Genomic DNA, 15,007 nt, shown 5'->3' on the forward strand with positions numbered 1-15,007 from the left:
AGGCCCCACAATGAAGAAAAAAACAACAAACATTTTCATCACAATTTGATCATTGAAAAGCATCTACATAGTGTAGGAGTGGCCCATATATGTAAATGAGCATGCAGATATTAAAGAGAACCAGTATAGATAACAATAAATCTTTCTCCTCACAGATAATTGGCATTCCCAGCTTTGCATAGGTAGGAGTAGTTGGATTTTTATAGCTAGTAATTGAAGCAGGTGAAATGTGCTGGGACAATATGTGCATTGTACATGGTTTCCATGGCATGCATTTCTGTCACTGCAGATGCAGGTACTCCTTAATGCGATGCAGGTTTCTACTCTGGCAGTCATATGGAAATGATACCTTTATTCTGCATTTATTTTGCAATGCTGTACAAACCATCTGCTCTGGTGTTTACCTGTGCGCACAATTTAAATTTGGTTTACAATGGGATGATGAAGACACTGTGCACTTTTTTAAAATGCCCTTTTTAATTGGCATATTTATTTTAGAGTCTCCAAGTATTAGGTTTTTGAATATGTAGTGTTTAGGGAAAGGGCACATGTATATAGAACCCCAGGTTTTTTTTTAAAAACCTGCCAGTTTTTCATTAAATGTTTTTACAGTATGTGTTTGTAAATCTGTATAACATTTACATTACATTACAAAATCCAGGAAACAATGATTTTCTTAAATTACACTCCATAAAAAAGGAAACCAATACCTATACTCATGTCTGTTGTCCCAATTCTTTATTTTGCATAAAAATTTTTAACATAAAGTTTTGGCTCCTATGAAAGATTTTATTTTAGCAGTGGCTTAGTGTGATGATAACCAGAAGAATTTAACCTTTTTCGTACATTTTAGAATACAAACGTTTCTCTTTCCAAAAGTTCTGTCCTGACTACAGATTAGTATTCTAAGAACTATTTTAAAAGTGAGAAACCAACACAGAGAACTGTTGGAATGGATTTTGTTAGAAGCTTTCCTTCTTTTGAGCACTGGTTTGGGCACGTGGGAATTTAACCCAACTCACGGCTCACGGCTCAGAGGGGTCAGCTCTTAGGGTCTTAGCAGGTGAGGTAAGACAAATATATTAGAAAACAAAGTAGAAAACAGTTAAGTGGTGCATAACTACATATTGTATTTTTTGCTTCAGAATAAGAGTTGCAAGGGCTCAGAGGAGAGAAGGGTCGCTGAGAGCTAGAGTAAAGAGAAATGTGGACGGAAGTAAAACTTGAGCTGAGCATGGAAAGATGGGAAAGCCTGGGTGCAGAGTGAAAGAAGGGCCTTTTGTGCAAATGAAAAGTATTTTTAGTACTTAGTCATCTTTTCCCTTCTGTCTTTCTAACCCCTGGAATTATCTCCTTGTCATGGTCCGTCTTCACCCAGAGCTAGGGCTCCCTGTTACTCTTGGTTGCTGGGTATTTTCCATTCCTGTTCTGTGCTTCTTCTTAATGGGACGTCACACCTACCCGCCGCCCCAGTCCACTGTGCAGGCTTGGGGTTGGGATGGATCTCTGCAGAGAAATTAGCTGTAGCAACTTGATTTTATATTAATATAAAATCAAGTTGCAACTTGATTTTATATTAATATAAAATCAAGTTGCTAATGATATTTTCTAATTAATGAAAACTAATGATTATATTGCACTTGGAGCATCATTTGGAAATATTTTTATTTGCAAGCCTAGTGGTCACAGCTGATAGAGTAAATGAGGTAGTTCACATACCGACCTCATCGCAGGACCTAGTACAAAACAGGTGCGCAATCCGTGGTTGCTGCTGCTGCCACCACCACCGTTAGGAAGAGAAAAAATGAAACGCAGTAAACTTGGAGCAGGGCCAGCGAGAGATCAATAACAGCCTGCTTCTCTGGCTTCTATTCCACCCATCCTCATTGGGTTTTTTTTAAAAACATACCAAGAAAAAGATGGTGAGGTTATTGGTTTTTATTTTTTTCTTTTCTCTTGGTAAGGTGACCATTTAGTTTTATTATGTATCTAAAACTTATCTAGAAATGTTAATTTGCCTAGTTTATCCTTATAATTCTTCTCCCCTTTCCCTTGGGAAGGGGTTTTAATTAAGAGTCATTCTTTAGTTCATTCATTAACTTAATCCTAAAAATGTACGTTTTCCTTAGATTTGTTTTATTACTATTAAAATCTTAGTTGAATGAGTTTAAATCCAAAGCTAGGTAAATACCAAATAGGAACAGGAATAGGAACAGTATTTACTCACTGGTCTCCTGCAGAGGACAAATGCCCCCTTTATTCTCCTTGCCCCTCTGTGTGCTGGGTTGCAGCCTGGAGCAAATATTTACAGAGTCATTATGTGCCCAGAAACAAGGGCAACAATGGCAGTGTTGACACAACCACAGCTATAGGTCTAGGAACAGGGTGGCCACAATTAAGAGTAAAGTCCTGAAACATTTTTATTGATTATTTCTGGGAAATGACATCCCTCTGGGTTTTTAATGTTTTTTTAATTTATTTTTAACAGCTGGAGTTTCCTCCTTAGCTCATTTTATCCACACTCACTGAAAGTAATGTAAGTCTGAAAAAGGGACAGGAGTTAGTGTCAGAGATCTCTGAGCTCACCCTTTGCAGAAAGTCTCTATTTACCTCTGCCTGTGGCCATTTCCAAGACAGCTACTAATATTTCTCTATCTGCTGCTAATGCCAGATCCACAAATAACCATATTCTTGTACCATTGTCACTAAAAACATTGTGTTCTTGTTTTGAGTTGCACTTTTTTTTTAAAGATTTTATTTATTTATTTTTAGAGAGGAAGGAAAGGAGAGAAGGAGAGAAATATCAATGTATGGTTGCCTCTCATGTGTCCCCTGCTGGGAACTGGCCTGCAACTCAGGCATGTGCCCTGACCGGGAATCGAACTGTGATTGTGTGGTTCACAGGCCCGCACTCAATCCACTGAGCTACACCAGCCAGGGCTTGAGTTGCACTTTTTTTAAGACCTTGATGCCACTGGAGCTTTGAAAGCCTACAGTCTTGAATGGGGGAGATCCCGGCTAAACGGACATGCAGCCCTCGGCCTCACGCCCACTACAGTGACTGCAGCCTAACAAGCAAAGCATGGGAGTAGAGAATCTCTTCCATCACCCAGTATGTGCTTGGGCATGGTGCTAGCTCAGCTGAAATAATGCTGACCTACTTGAACTCAATTCTTGTCATGAATTCTATGAGAAATAATCTGAGTGTTGATTTTACTTATTCTTACAGATAGTAATTAAAAAGTGGTCCATTCCTTGTCCTCTGACATTGAATTGTATGGAGCAATACTTTCAGGTAATAGTTTATATTTTCTTTTCAATTCCTTTTTTAAATTTTAAGCTAAAAAGGAAAAAATCAGACTAATGTCTTTCCCCAATATGTGGAAAAGTAATGACTATATTGCATTTTGGAACTTTGTTTTGAAATAGTTTTATTTGAAAGCCTAGTAATCATAAATTCATCATGTTTGTTGATGTATTCTGACTTTTAATGACTGTTGGTTTCTCCTTTTCCCCTCAATCCTCTTAAACAGATTTCAAATGCTACAGATGATTGTAAACCAAAGCTCTTTCATTTCTCCAAAGAGGTGTGTAAGTTATTAACAGATACTTTTGGTTGATTTTTCACATTTCAAGTTTTAAGAGATTTGTGTAACAGGGTCTCTTAGGTCTTTGTACCTGTAACTAATTAATTTTCATGAAAGTGCTAAGTATAGGGTTGCCTACCAGAAGAATAATATTATTTAACACAGGGTGGCCTATTATGAAACAGCCACCTTTTTTTTTGGCATGCCTTTAAATGGAGCCTGTTTTAAATGGGCAACTGCCTAAAAGAACAGATTTACTAAATGTCTGGTCTGGCCAATAAGGTCCTCTGTGGATACAGACTTCCTGTTGCCCTCTGGACTTGTAAAGCTAAATAGCCAATTATATCAAAAACTCCTCCCTTGTGAGTAGAACCTTGGTCTGTAGCTAAACAGCCTCATCATTGGACTAGCAGCAGAGCACTGCCAGTATGTCTTCTGGCAGACATTCCGAAGTTGAAATTTATGATGCCTTAAACAGGGAGACGAGAGGAACAAGCCCCCTAGCCTTCTCTGAGAACCCTAGGACACTGAGAATGCCTGCAAGAGCCCCTGCACATCAACAGAGAGGACAGGAACTGTGGTGCAGGTGATGTCTACCATTGGGAAGAGCTACACGTCATCCCCATTGCTGCAAGTCTGTTCATCTGCACTTGGGGATTCTGCTGAAACGCAGCATTCCAGAGACTAGAATCCCCTCCGCTCATGCACAGCTCTATCAGTGTAGCACGTTAGTGCAGTAACTACCCCATGCAGAATAGTCCTTTTTATCCACAGTTTTTTTTCATGAGAAATATCTCTCTGGCCCCACAAGGAAGGTTCACCACATCTTTTATATGGTAAAGGCCTCCATGTGCCTTAAAGATCTAGGTAGGGTAATTGACAAGCCAGGAAATTGAGCAATATATGAAAGAGAATTTGTGAATTAAAGTCTCATTCCCCTAATCCAGCCTCAGGAAACACTACAGCTTTCCTTCCTCCCAGTACGCTTCAAATATTTGAGGAGGCATTACGTCCCAAGGTAGGTCTTCAGTCATCTGGAACTTCTTTTGCTGAAGAGCCTGAAGTTAGTAAGGGGAATTTTTTTTAACAGTAGGAAAAAGAAAGTAAATCATCACCATGCATTTTGTAGAGACAGTATGTTCATTTAGATGGTAAGTTTTGTTTGCTTTGTAAATCTGGCTCTTAAATATTCTAATTTTTAAAGAAGTTTTGTCGGTGTGTTCCAGTGGATCTCTAAGTATTAGAAGTCTAGAATAAATCATGTTCATTCCCGTTGAAAGGGAACCTAGGCAAAGATGCTAAGATGTGATTGATATTATCAGTGTTCCCTTGGATTAAATTGGTGATACTACCTTGGATTGAGTTGGCGAAAAGAAAGCAGGTTCAAAAGCATTAATGATTATTTCCGCTTAGAGTAGTAAGATGTATTTAAGTTTCCTAATGCATACATTAGGAAAGACTGAGATTTTAAAAGAGATGATTTCTAAAGTGTTATTATTTTGACTCTTACCTAAATATTATTTATCACACCTACATTTTTTTACCTTACCCAAATAATGTACAAGCAACAGTGATGGTGGTGAAAGCAACATGGTATAGAAGCCAGCAAGAAACACTGAGCCGGTATAGGCCATCCTGCTATCAAGTGAAGATTGGCTGGTGGCCATAATGGTGTTTCTTTAAAAAAAAAACAACCTTATTTTATAGAGATGATTTATGAAAAATTAAATAAGTTTAACCAAATTGATTGGGTTTCTTTTGAAGAACTGAGCTTATTGTCACATGAAGTAGTGGTTTTAACAGAGTGGCATTTAATAATCTTCTCTTCTAAATTTTTTTCAGAGTGTTTATGCCCTACCAACCATGGCACTTTCATTTCTCTGCCATACCTTGATATTGCCCATATACTGTGAGCTTCAAAGGTACCACCGAATCCTGGAATATTTGAAATGTATTAAGGATGTCTTTTTACTTCTAGGACTTTCAGATTGAATGACATGCTTCTCCTTTGTGAATTCTTCCCTCCCATCACTGGATTCTAAGTGTTAGTTTAAAACAAAATGAAACAACTGAGATTTCTGTGCAAATTGAGAATGTTTCCTCAAAGCGTAATCTTTGTGCAGTCATTTCAAATCGGGAATTCTAGTGTATAATTATTAATGGACTAGGTCTTGAATGATTAAAGAACTCTTCCGACTAGCTTGGGAGATATTTGTTTCTGTAGATATAAGCCAGATCACTGACTCTACTTTTGCCATTTTTGTCTTTTAGCCCTTCAAAGAAAAGAATGCAGAATGTAACCAACACAGCAATTGCTTTAACTTTTCTCATTTATTTTATCTCAGCACTCTTTGGGTACCTCACTTTTTATGGTAAGTACATTATTTAATTACAGGTGTCAAAAGAAATTGTTCTGTAGTCGATCTCACACTTGGATATGGACTTTGTTTCTGCCTGTTCTTAGCGAGTTAATTTGCTCAGGCTGCCAGAATCCACTACACCACCGTGGTGGCTCTGTGGGCCTCAAAGAATTGATTTTCTTTCTCTTATAAAGGTAGATTGAGCTCAAGATTAATAACTTTTTTAAAAGTTAAATTTATTGAGGTAACAATAGCTAATAACATTATATAAATTTCAGGTGTACAACTTTTTATTTTTATTTTTTTAAGATTTTATTTATTTATCTTTAGAGGGGAAGGGAAGGAGGAAGGGAGAGAAACATCAATGTATGATTGCCTCTTGTGTGTCCGCTGCTGGGAACTGGCCTGCAGCCCAGGAATGTGCCCTGACTGGGAATCGAACCGCGATCCTTTGGTTCACAGGCCTGCACTCAATCCACTGAGCTACACCAGCCAGGGCAAGATTAATAACTTTTTATGAAAATTTTCCTAAACATCTGAATAAAGCCTCAGGCTTAGGGACATTGATGTCTTTATACAAGAAAAAATGTGCAATAATGATTTTATTTTTTATAAATATTTCAGAATAAATCTCATTTTTGATATATTAGACTCTAGTTCAGCAGTTTGAGAGAATGCTAAAGGCAGAAGAACAGGTTGTGAAGGAACGGGCTTTAACCAAACTACAGCTTTGCGCTCGCGTACGTGTTGGGGGTCTCTGCCCTCAGACCCCATTCACACGATGCGGCAGCGTGCATTCTTTTAAATTCGTAACATGAAAGTAAATATTTATATTTATTTTTTAAAAATTGTCTGCCTGATATGCTATTTTTTCCTCATAAGAACCTCAAAGAAAGGTAAAACTTAAAAGTCTAGAACAAGATTAAAAAAAACTGTAAGCTCTCTTATTTAATTTGCAAACACACTTGTTTATTTTGCAAATAAACACATTATAACAAGTTACCCTCAATTTGTCAAACTCTTCAGTACACTTTGCAGTTTGTGAATGCTTTTATAACAACTCTCCAAGTAAATAGCTGTTACGACTTTGGGGGTAGTTCGCTCTTATGACTCTGATTTCACAGTTGGTAGCCTTGTGCTTGTTTCAGGTTTTAGCCAACCATGCTAACGTGAAATGGGGCTTTGCTTATCCCTCAGAGCATGTCCGCATCTGACAAGTCTTTGGAAAACAACTGCTTGCATAGCTACCTAAGAGTAGATTTTGAAATCCAACAAACGTGGCTGAACAGGATACTTCATCTTGCAGTATCTTCATCCCCTAGTCTGTAACACAGAGATAGTTGCGTTGAGTCGTACCAAGGAGGTAACGGGTTATATCTAAAATGCCTGTGGCAGTATCTGGCACATAGCAGTTTTCCAAAAGGGAGAGCTACTGCTCATGGTGTGTCATTGTTACTATCATTACGATTGTAATTATTGTATAATTACAGGTCTCCGTGTTTTAGTATTGTACTTCTTACTATCTTTATGAAATTTAATTTAAATATGGTAACTGTTCAGTACATGTTGTTTTGTCTTGGAGTTTCCAGTGTGTGAGAAAATTGTAATTGTTCTATATAGTCTTTTTCTTGCTCTCTCTCTGTATTTTCAACAATTGTATAGCTCATTCATTAATCCAAGTGTGCTCTTGCACTTTTGCGCTGATGCAGGATCAGAGTGGCAGCGGTCTGTGCACACCATCAGGAAGAGTGCTGTTTCCAGCATGGACATGGGACCCTGCTGGATATACCACTAAGAAAGTTAAAACAGATAGTTAAGCTTTTTGAGCATTGCTAACGGAACAAAATTCTTGAAATGCATAAGCTCTATTTTTGATTGCTGCACTGGTTAGTCTTCATACAGACTTGCGCTCATACGACTTTTTCATATCAGTAAGTTAGGGTAGCAGGGTCACTGTCAGGATTCAGCTGAAACTTGGTATAGCAGAATAGTCGTATATTTTTCTAAATTAAAATGGTTACCTAGCACAAACACTATTATATTTAGGGGTCTTCAGCATTAAAAAAAGGTCCAAAAAATGGACCTCCTTCTTTTCCCTCTGGATAAATAGAGCTATCTAGAACAAACCTCAAAAGGCCCACCAATCTCCAGGATAGCTGAGAAATAGGGCACATAAATTACCACAAGATGCTTAGGAGCTGTGTTAAATTGGAAGGGACGTGAAAGGATGGATGTTAATACTTTTACTGAGCTAACATTTATTATGTAAGGGAAAGGTTCATATAGGTTGAGTAATTTGGCCAGCTAATGAATAATAAGTTGGGATTTGAATCTGATTCTGACTATCTCCAAAGTCAGTGCCTTTATCACTGTGCTTCCTCCTCAGGAAAATATGTTACAGAACCCAGATTTCCTTTACTCTGTTTTTTTGTCAAATTGGACTTTTGGAAAAACTTGGCTCACTTAATATTGATTGATCTACCTATCTCTCTATATCTATCTATCTATCTATCTATCTATCTATCTATCTATCTATCTAATCTCAGTGTGTATTATTTATCCATCCATCCATCTATGTACTGATGCTTGAACACAGAGGCTAAATATTATTTACTACACAGGGATTTTCCTGATTATCAAGTGTATGTTGTCTCTAACTTAATCCTTCTCTGTCAATGCAGATTCTTCAGCATGTCCACATTTTACGTAATGGAGAAATACACATGTAAGAAAAATCCCTGATAGGTAGGTTGGTAGGTAGGTACATAGATAGAGGTAGGTGATGGAAAGAAAAAGGAAGGAAGGAAGGAAGGAAGGAAGGAAGGAAGGAAGGAAGGAAGGAAGGAAGGAAGGAAGGAAGGAAGGAAGGAAGGAAGGAGAGAGAGAGAAGGAAAAGAAGAAAAGAAAGAGAGAAAGAAAGAAAGAAAGAAAGAAAGAAAGAAAGAAAGAAAGAAAGAAAAGTTTTCCAGAGACAGAAGATTCAGATACTGATTCGTTGTTCACAGTGTTTTGTTTTTGATATGTTAATACTAACCAGGGAAAATATTTTATGGGACATTTCTATCTGGACAACAGTAACTCTCACTCTTATGGAAATAAATTGCTAATTGATACTGAATACTTAATCAAAAGGGCTCATCACAAGTTAAGGCTTCAACTCAATGAATAGATGAACAACTAAAGCCCGAAGAGGTCAGGTGACCTGTCACACAATTAGTGGCAGGTCTCCCAAATACTGATCCAGTGGTTTTTCCGCTGTTCCATGGTCATCTCTATAAACTTCGTACCCAGTTGACAATGCATGTTAAACAGGACAGCCTCCTGACTTCAGTAGCATGCACAACTTGCAGAGATCACCATCAGGTCCTTAATGAGATTCGTCTGAATCCAGTGCAGTGTGTGGTACTCCATTCCTTACATATTGTAGGGCTCAGCAAAGAACACAGAACTGACTGGCTCAGAAGGAAGGTTTTAATCCTGGGAAAGTAGAAAGTGGACATGTAACAGATATTTTGAATATGTAGTAAATTTAGTTCTTCAGGCTTCTGGAGCTGCTTGGGATTCTTCCAACCAGTGCTCCCAAGGCTTAGTTAATACTTAAGGTTTGTCAGATTAAAGAGACCTGTAAGTGTGTACCTAGATTACTACTATGGGCTCTGATTACAGATGTTAAAGCTTTTTAAGGTGAAGGAAAATAAAGTGTTCCTCTGGTGAGCCAGGCCAATGAACAAATGTTGCATAATAACCAGACCATTTAAAAAGTCTATGAGGTTGTTAAGCAATACGTGTTAATAGCTCACTTTTATGATTCAGAAAATGGAAACAAAATAGTTTGCCATATTTCTCCAAAACTCACAAATGTCTCACAGATTTGGGAATGGAATTCAACTTTAATTTCTTACTTAGTCCATAGTCCCACTCTGTGTGAAGTATGTTTTTGGTAATTTAGACAATTAGTTTCTCTATTTTTACCATCACTAGTCCAGTTCAGGTGCTCATTGCCTCTCAGTGCTGTGACCACTACTTTCTGCTGTCCCTGTTTTGGGTCTCTTTTTCTCCTGGTCTGTCCTCCTGATTAATTCAGACCACAATAGACTATTCTTCATGAGTCACTGCACCTCTGTGGCCCACTGGATTGAGTTCCGTTGCTGGGTCTTAAATGCAGGTCCAGCCTTGCCACCCACTGCTCTTTGCACTGCAGCTCACCTCCTTCAGCCATTGTGCTACCTCTGGGAGACCCATTTTCTCAGACGCGTATTCCCCCTGCTGCTTCAGGGCTTCTGCTCATGCTGGTCCTTGCTCCTGGAATCTCTTCCCCCATGTCTTTGAGTGTCAGCACACACGTGTTAAGTCACGGAATGCTCTCAGTAACTCTGCAGGTCAACCTATCATTGTCTCCATTTTAAAGACATCAGAACCAAGAGACTCTGAAAAGTTAATTTGCTATTAAAACATTAGTCCGTGTGGTTCCAGAATGCAAGCCCTTCTACCATCTGCCACCCACTGTGTTATGATGACTCCCCACAAGCCTTCTCGGATTTCCTTTTTGACTTTCTCTGTTCAGAACCACCGTGGCTATCTGTTTATTCCTTCTTCTGCCGCTTATGTGTGTATCTGTGTTTATACACTATTATATGTGTGTGTGTTAATCTTAACTGCCATTTAAATTTTAAGGTCCTGAAAAATAGAGGTGTATTTGATTTTCTTATTTCCTTCAAAGTATCTTTCCCAAAATATATATGTTCAAATTATAAAAGCACCATTCTCTTTTAAGTACAAATTTATCTTTCCCTGCAAGGCAGTGATCTGCATTGTTCTTGAGTACCCTCACTTGAATACTCCTGTTTGGCTTGGGGTGTGGAAGATGTTATCGGAAGGGAAGAACACTTTGGAGCAAGGCACATGTACAGACTCTGTCACTGACTACCACAGTGCCTTGCTAAATAAGCCAGGTCCCTAAAACTTGTATGTAAGATGAGTCCACAGATGTGATGTTGATGAAGCGGCTAACACGTGCACAACTCTATGAGACTCTAGAAAACATTGTAGTATTGAGGAAAAAATATTGGCTTTGGCAACCTGCCCCCCCCCCCCCCCCCACAAAACTGGGTGTACAGCTGTGCTGGCTCTTTCCCTATGAGTTATGTGTCTTGGGCCAGTTTTATTTTTTAGCCTAGCTACCAATTTATGTTGTTATCATATGGACCAAAATCAGTAGTAGAAAACACTCTACAAAGCAAACAACATAAATGTTCAAAACCTTCAGATTGTGGACAAGTTCTAAAATACAGGTCTGTCCAGAAAGTATCCGGCCATGTACTATGAAAATGAGAGACATTTATTGAAGAAGACACAGAAACATTGTACATAGGACAATGATGCCTCAGTCCCCTTGAAAGTAGGCACCCTGGGACCTCACACAGTTCACCCACTGTTCAAAACACCGCATAATCCTTTGTTGGAATCACCATCAGTTGCCCTATTGTATTTTCTTGAATCTCATTGATAGTCTGAAATCTCTTTCCTTTCAGAGGTGATTTTAGTTTGGGGAATAGCCAGAAGTTGTATGGGGTGTATGGGGGCTGAGTCACCTGGATGATTTGACGTTTTGCAAAAAAACTCTGCATGAGACATGATATGTGAGCGGGCGTGTTACTGTGATGAAGCTGCCGGTCACCAGTTACCCATAGCTGCAGCCGTTTTTGTCACATTGCATTTCTCAGCTGATGAAAAACATTGACGTAGTACTCCTTCTTAATTGTTTGTCCTGGAGGTGCGTACTCATGATGGACAACATCTTCCCAATCAGAAAACACAGTTAACATAGTCTTGATCTTGCTGCAACTTTGCCGCACCTTCTTCGGGCATGGAGAACCAGGCGACTTCCATTGGGACGACTGGCCCTTCATTTCCAGGTCATAGCCGTAGACCCACAGATCAACTCTAGTTGTGGCCTTGTTGAGGAAATGGTAGCAGTTTCGATCAAGTCATTAGCAACTGTAGCACAGTGTTACTTCTTGTCCAGTAGCAGAAGCTGCAGAATGAATTTTGCCATGACACATTTCATGCCACGATCCTATGTCAAAATCTTGGCACAGTAGTTTTTGGAATCCCCAGATCAGCTTCTAGTTCTCACAGTCCGTTGCCAGTCTTTGTTGATTGCAGGCCTTACTTGTTCAACATTTGTCAGGTGTTCTGCTTGTTGCAGACCTTCCAGAATGTGGATCACTTTCAACAGGTTCTCGACCATCTTTGAAGCATATGTGCCACTCTTTTATTTGTGCTCCACTCATTGCATCGTCCCCAAAAGCCTTCTGAATCATCTGAATAGTTTCTGTAGAGGAATATGCAAACTTAACACAAAACTTGATGCAGATTTGTTGCTCTGTTCACTCATTTTGACTGTGACAACCACACAGTACCCATGCTCATTCAACAGTATCTATTGCCCCTGCTGACTGGTACAGTGAAGTCATCATTGTTCACATATGCACATTCCAGTCCACTCTCCTTGGCTGCCAGGTTACACTGATGCCACACAAATCACTCTTATTATATTAAAAATGGCTGGACTTTTTCTGGACATAACTTAGGTTCTGCCTCTGCCAATTTCTAGTTTCATTAAAAGAAGAGATGATAGGTTTTAAGAAGATAGTTAGCTCATGTCTCTGTATTTCATAGTAGAAAACAGGCCAGAGATCAACCGGGGACTGTAAATCCAAAATCTGTTAAGATCCCTTTGTGCAAAGGAAAATAATTTTTGCTGTTACTGACATCTTAGTAGTTTATAATGTGATCCTTACTGTTACTTTTTAAAATTTACAGACAAAGTGGCGTCCGATGTACTCCAAGATTACAGTAAACACTTGCCACATGATGCTGTTGTCAGGACTGTGAGGTTATGCTTTCTGTGTGCTGTGCTTCTGACAGTCCCTCTAATCCACTTCCCTGTAAGTACCCGTAAAGGTTTTGTTGCTTGATGTAGCAGCTCCCTAATGTGGCAACACTAATTCTTTGCAGACTGGAATGTTTGAATCACATCTAGTCTTGTATATCTTATTCATTTGTCAAGTAATTGATCAAAGACCTCATACTTGCGCATGCCCCATGAAAGCACAAAAATAACAGTGAACCACTAAGCTAATTTGTGCTTCTTGAGCTTTAGTTTAGGTTTACGCTTTCCCACAGCATTGTTTCCAATTTAGAGACTATAGTTCTAAGGTTCTGGGGTTTTCTCCCCTTTGATTCTGTTTTCTGTTTTCGGAAGAATGTGCATGAAGAGGAAAAAAGTCAAGTTGGCAAAAATAAGCTCCTTCTGGTTTATCATAAATTTATTTTCACATGGACATTCTAGTTTAATCTCAGCCAAGCTATTTTATTTGCTCTAGAATTATAAGGGGCAGAACAGATCTTCATTCTGCATTTTAGTTGCCACACATAAGAATCTTAAGAATTTCTGAGAAAATGGGAACAAAGGCTTTGGGTATAAATGCTGCTGCAGGGATGTCTTGAATTCCTAAACAGTGAGTCCTGAAGAACTGGGCCTTGGGGACTGCTTGCCCCTCCCAGCGCACACTGTGGGCCAGGAGTGCAGCAGGGGCTGCGTAAACAGTTGTGGGATGAGGCCGCCTGCTGTCCCGCTGTCCGCCTTGCCAGTGGGGAGTGTCGTGAACTGGTTTTCATATTCGCATGCTGTGAAACAGAGTCTAAAATAAAACAGTAAACGGTGTTTCTTTTCCATGGCATGATTTCTTTTCTCATTTCAAACCTTTTGTTCTTCTGTTGAATTTAATGAAAATGATTCTCTGAGATTTCATCACATGGCATTATTGTCCATAATTTTGAAAATTAGGCAACCTAAAGAAATTGCATATGAAAATGTTTTCAAGAATTAAAGCAAAATAACATTTATGAAGCTTGCACAGAAATATATGTTTCTTAATTTATGAGTAATAAACACTTAATGATAATAGTTTATGTTCTATTTTTGAAATCTAGTTGGTTTAGTGAACAAAAATATGGTCACGGTACTGATCATTTGTTTCCCTAAGTTAGCATTTTGGCTTCGACCCTTTCTCTTTATTTAAATCTGTTTCTCTTTCATGTTATACAGGCAAGGAAAGCTTTCATGATGGTGTTTTTCTCCAGTTTTCCCTTCTCATGGATTCACCATTTTTTGACTACTCTAGCACTCAATATTATCATTGTTTTATGTGCAATATATGTTCCTGATATTAGGAATGTATTTGGTGTAGTTGGTAAGTTTTCTATTTCAAAAAATGCCCATAATAAAATGGATAAAATTGTTATCCAGCCTGACATGGGAACCTGGCAATAACCTCTCTTTTCCTTCCATTAAAGGTTCCAGTACATCAGCGTGTTTGACTTTTGTATTCCCTGGACTGTTTTATCTTAAACTTAGCAGAGAGGATTTTCTGTCATGGAAAAAGCTTGGGGTAGGTTGGTTTTTGTTTGTTTCTTTTAAGAATCCTATTTTAAGAAATAATTTGTCATTTTATAGTTATTTTATCTACATCAAGAAAGTCATCATGTATTTTGAGCTGTAACATACATTATTGAAGAGAGTAGAGATTTTTTGTTTAAATACTCTAATTGTTCTTTTTTTTCCCCCCTTATTTCCACAGGCTTTTGTTTTGCTCATCCTTGGAGTTTTGGTTGGGAATTTTAGTTTAGCAGTCATCATTTTTAATTGGATTAATAATAAATGAAAGAGCCCTGGCTGGTGTGGTTCAGTGGATTGAGGACTGGCCTGTGAACTGAAGGGTCGCTGGTTCGATTCCCAGTCATGGCACATGCCTGGTTTGTGGGCCGGGTCCCCAGTAGGGGGTGTGTGAGGCAACCACACGTTGATGTTTCTCTCCCTCTCTCCCCCTCCCTTTCCCTCTCTCTAAAAATAAATACAAACTTTAAAAACATAATAAATGAAAGGAAATGTTTTCATTTCTTAGGAAGAATAATTTACCTCCATATGCAGAAAGGTATAATTCTGGAAGGCATCATGGACGAATCCTCTCTACAGGGTTAGCATCTTTTGTAAAC

General features: G+C 38.6%; 1 protein-coding gene across 5 annotated transcripts in view; it reads left to right on the forward strand.

Annotated features, from left to right (window-relative positions):
* The window catches only part of SLC38A6 (solute carrier family 38 member 6), a 60,983-nt gene extending 46,122 nt beyond the window's left edge, over positions 1-14,861 (forward strand). For all 5 annotated transcript variants that reach the window (XM_037132410.2, XM_053673266.1, XM_037132411.2 and 2 more), the window contains 8 exons: positions 3,230-3,295; positions 3,534-3,587; positions 5,430-5,509; positions 5,859-5,959; positions 12,773-12,897; positions 14,061-14,205; positions 14,309-14,403; positions 14,593-14,861. In XM_037132410.2, the coding sequence (XP_036988305.2) occupies positions 3,230-3,295; positions 3,534-3,587; positions 5,430-5,509; positions 5,859-5,959; positions 12,773-12,897; positions 14,061-14,205; positions 14,309-14,403; positions 14,593-14,676 (750 nt within the window). In that variant the 3' untranslated portion in view covers positions 14,677-14,861. The remainder of the gene's footprint in view (positions 1-3,229; positions 3,296-3,533; positions 3,588-5,429; positions 5,510-5,858; positions 5,960-12,772; positions 12,898-14,060; positions 14,206-14,308; positions 14,404-14,592) is intronic.
* The last annotated feature ends 146 nt before the right edge of the window (positions 14,862-15,007 follow it).

This window comes from Artibeus jamaicensis, unplaced genomic scaffold, assembly GCF_021234435.1.
Source record: "Artibeus jamaicensis isolate MK-2021 breed Jamaican fruit bat unplaced genomic scaffold, CSHL_Jam_final contig_851, whole genome shotgun sequence".
NCBI lineage: Eukaryota > Metazoa > Chordata > Mammalia > Chiroptera > Phyllostomidae > Artibeus > Artibeus jamaicensis.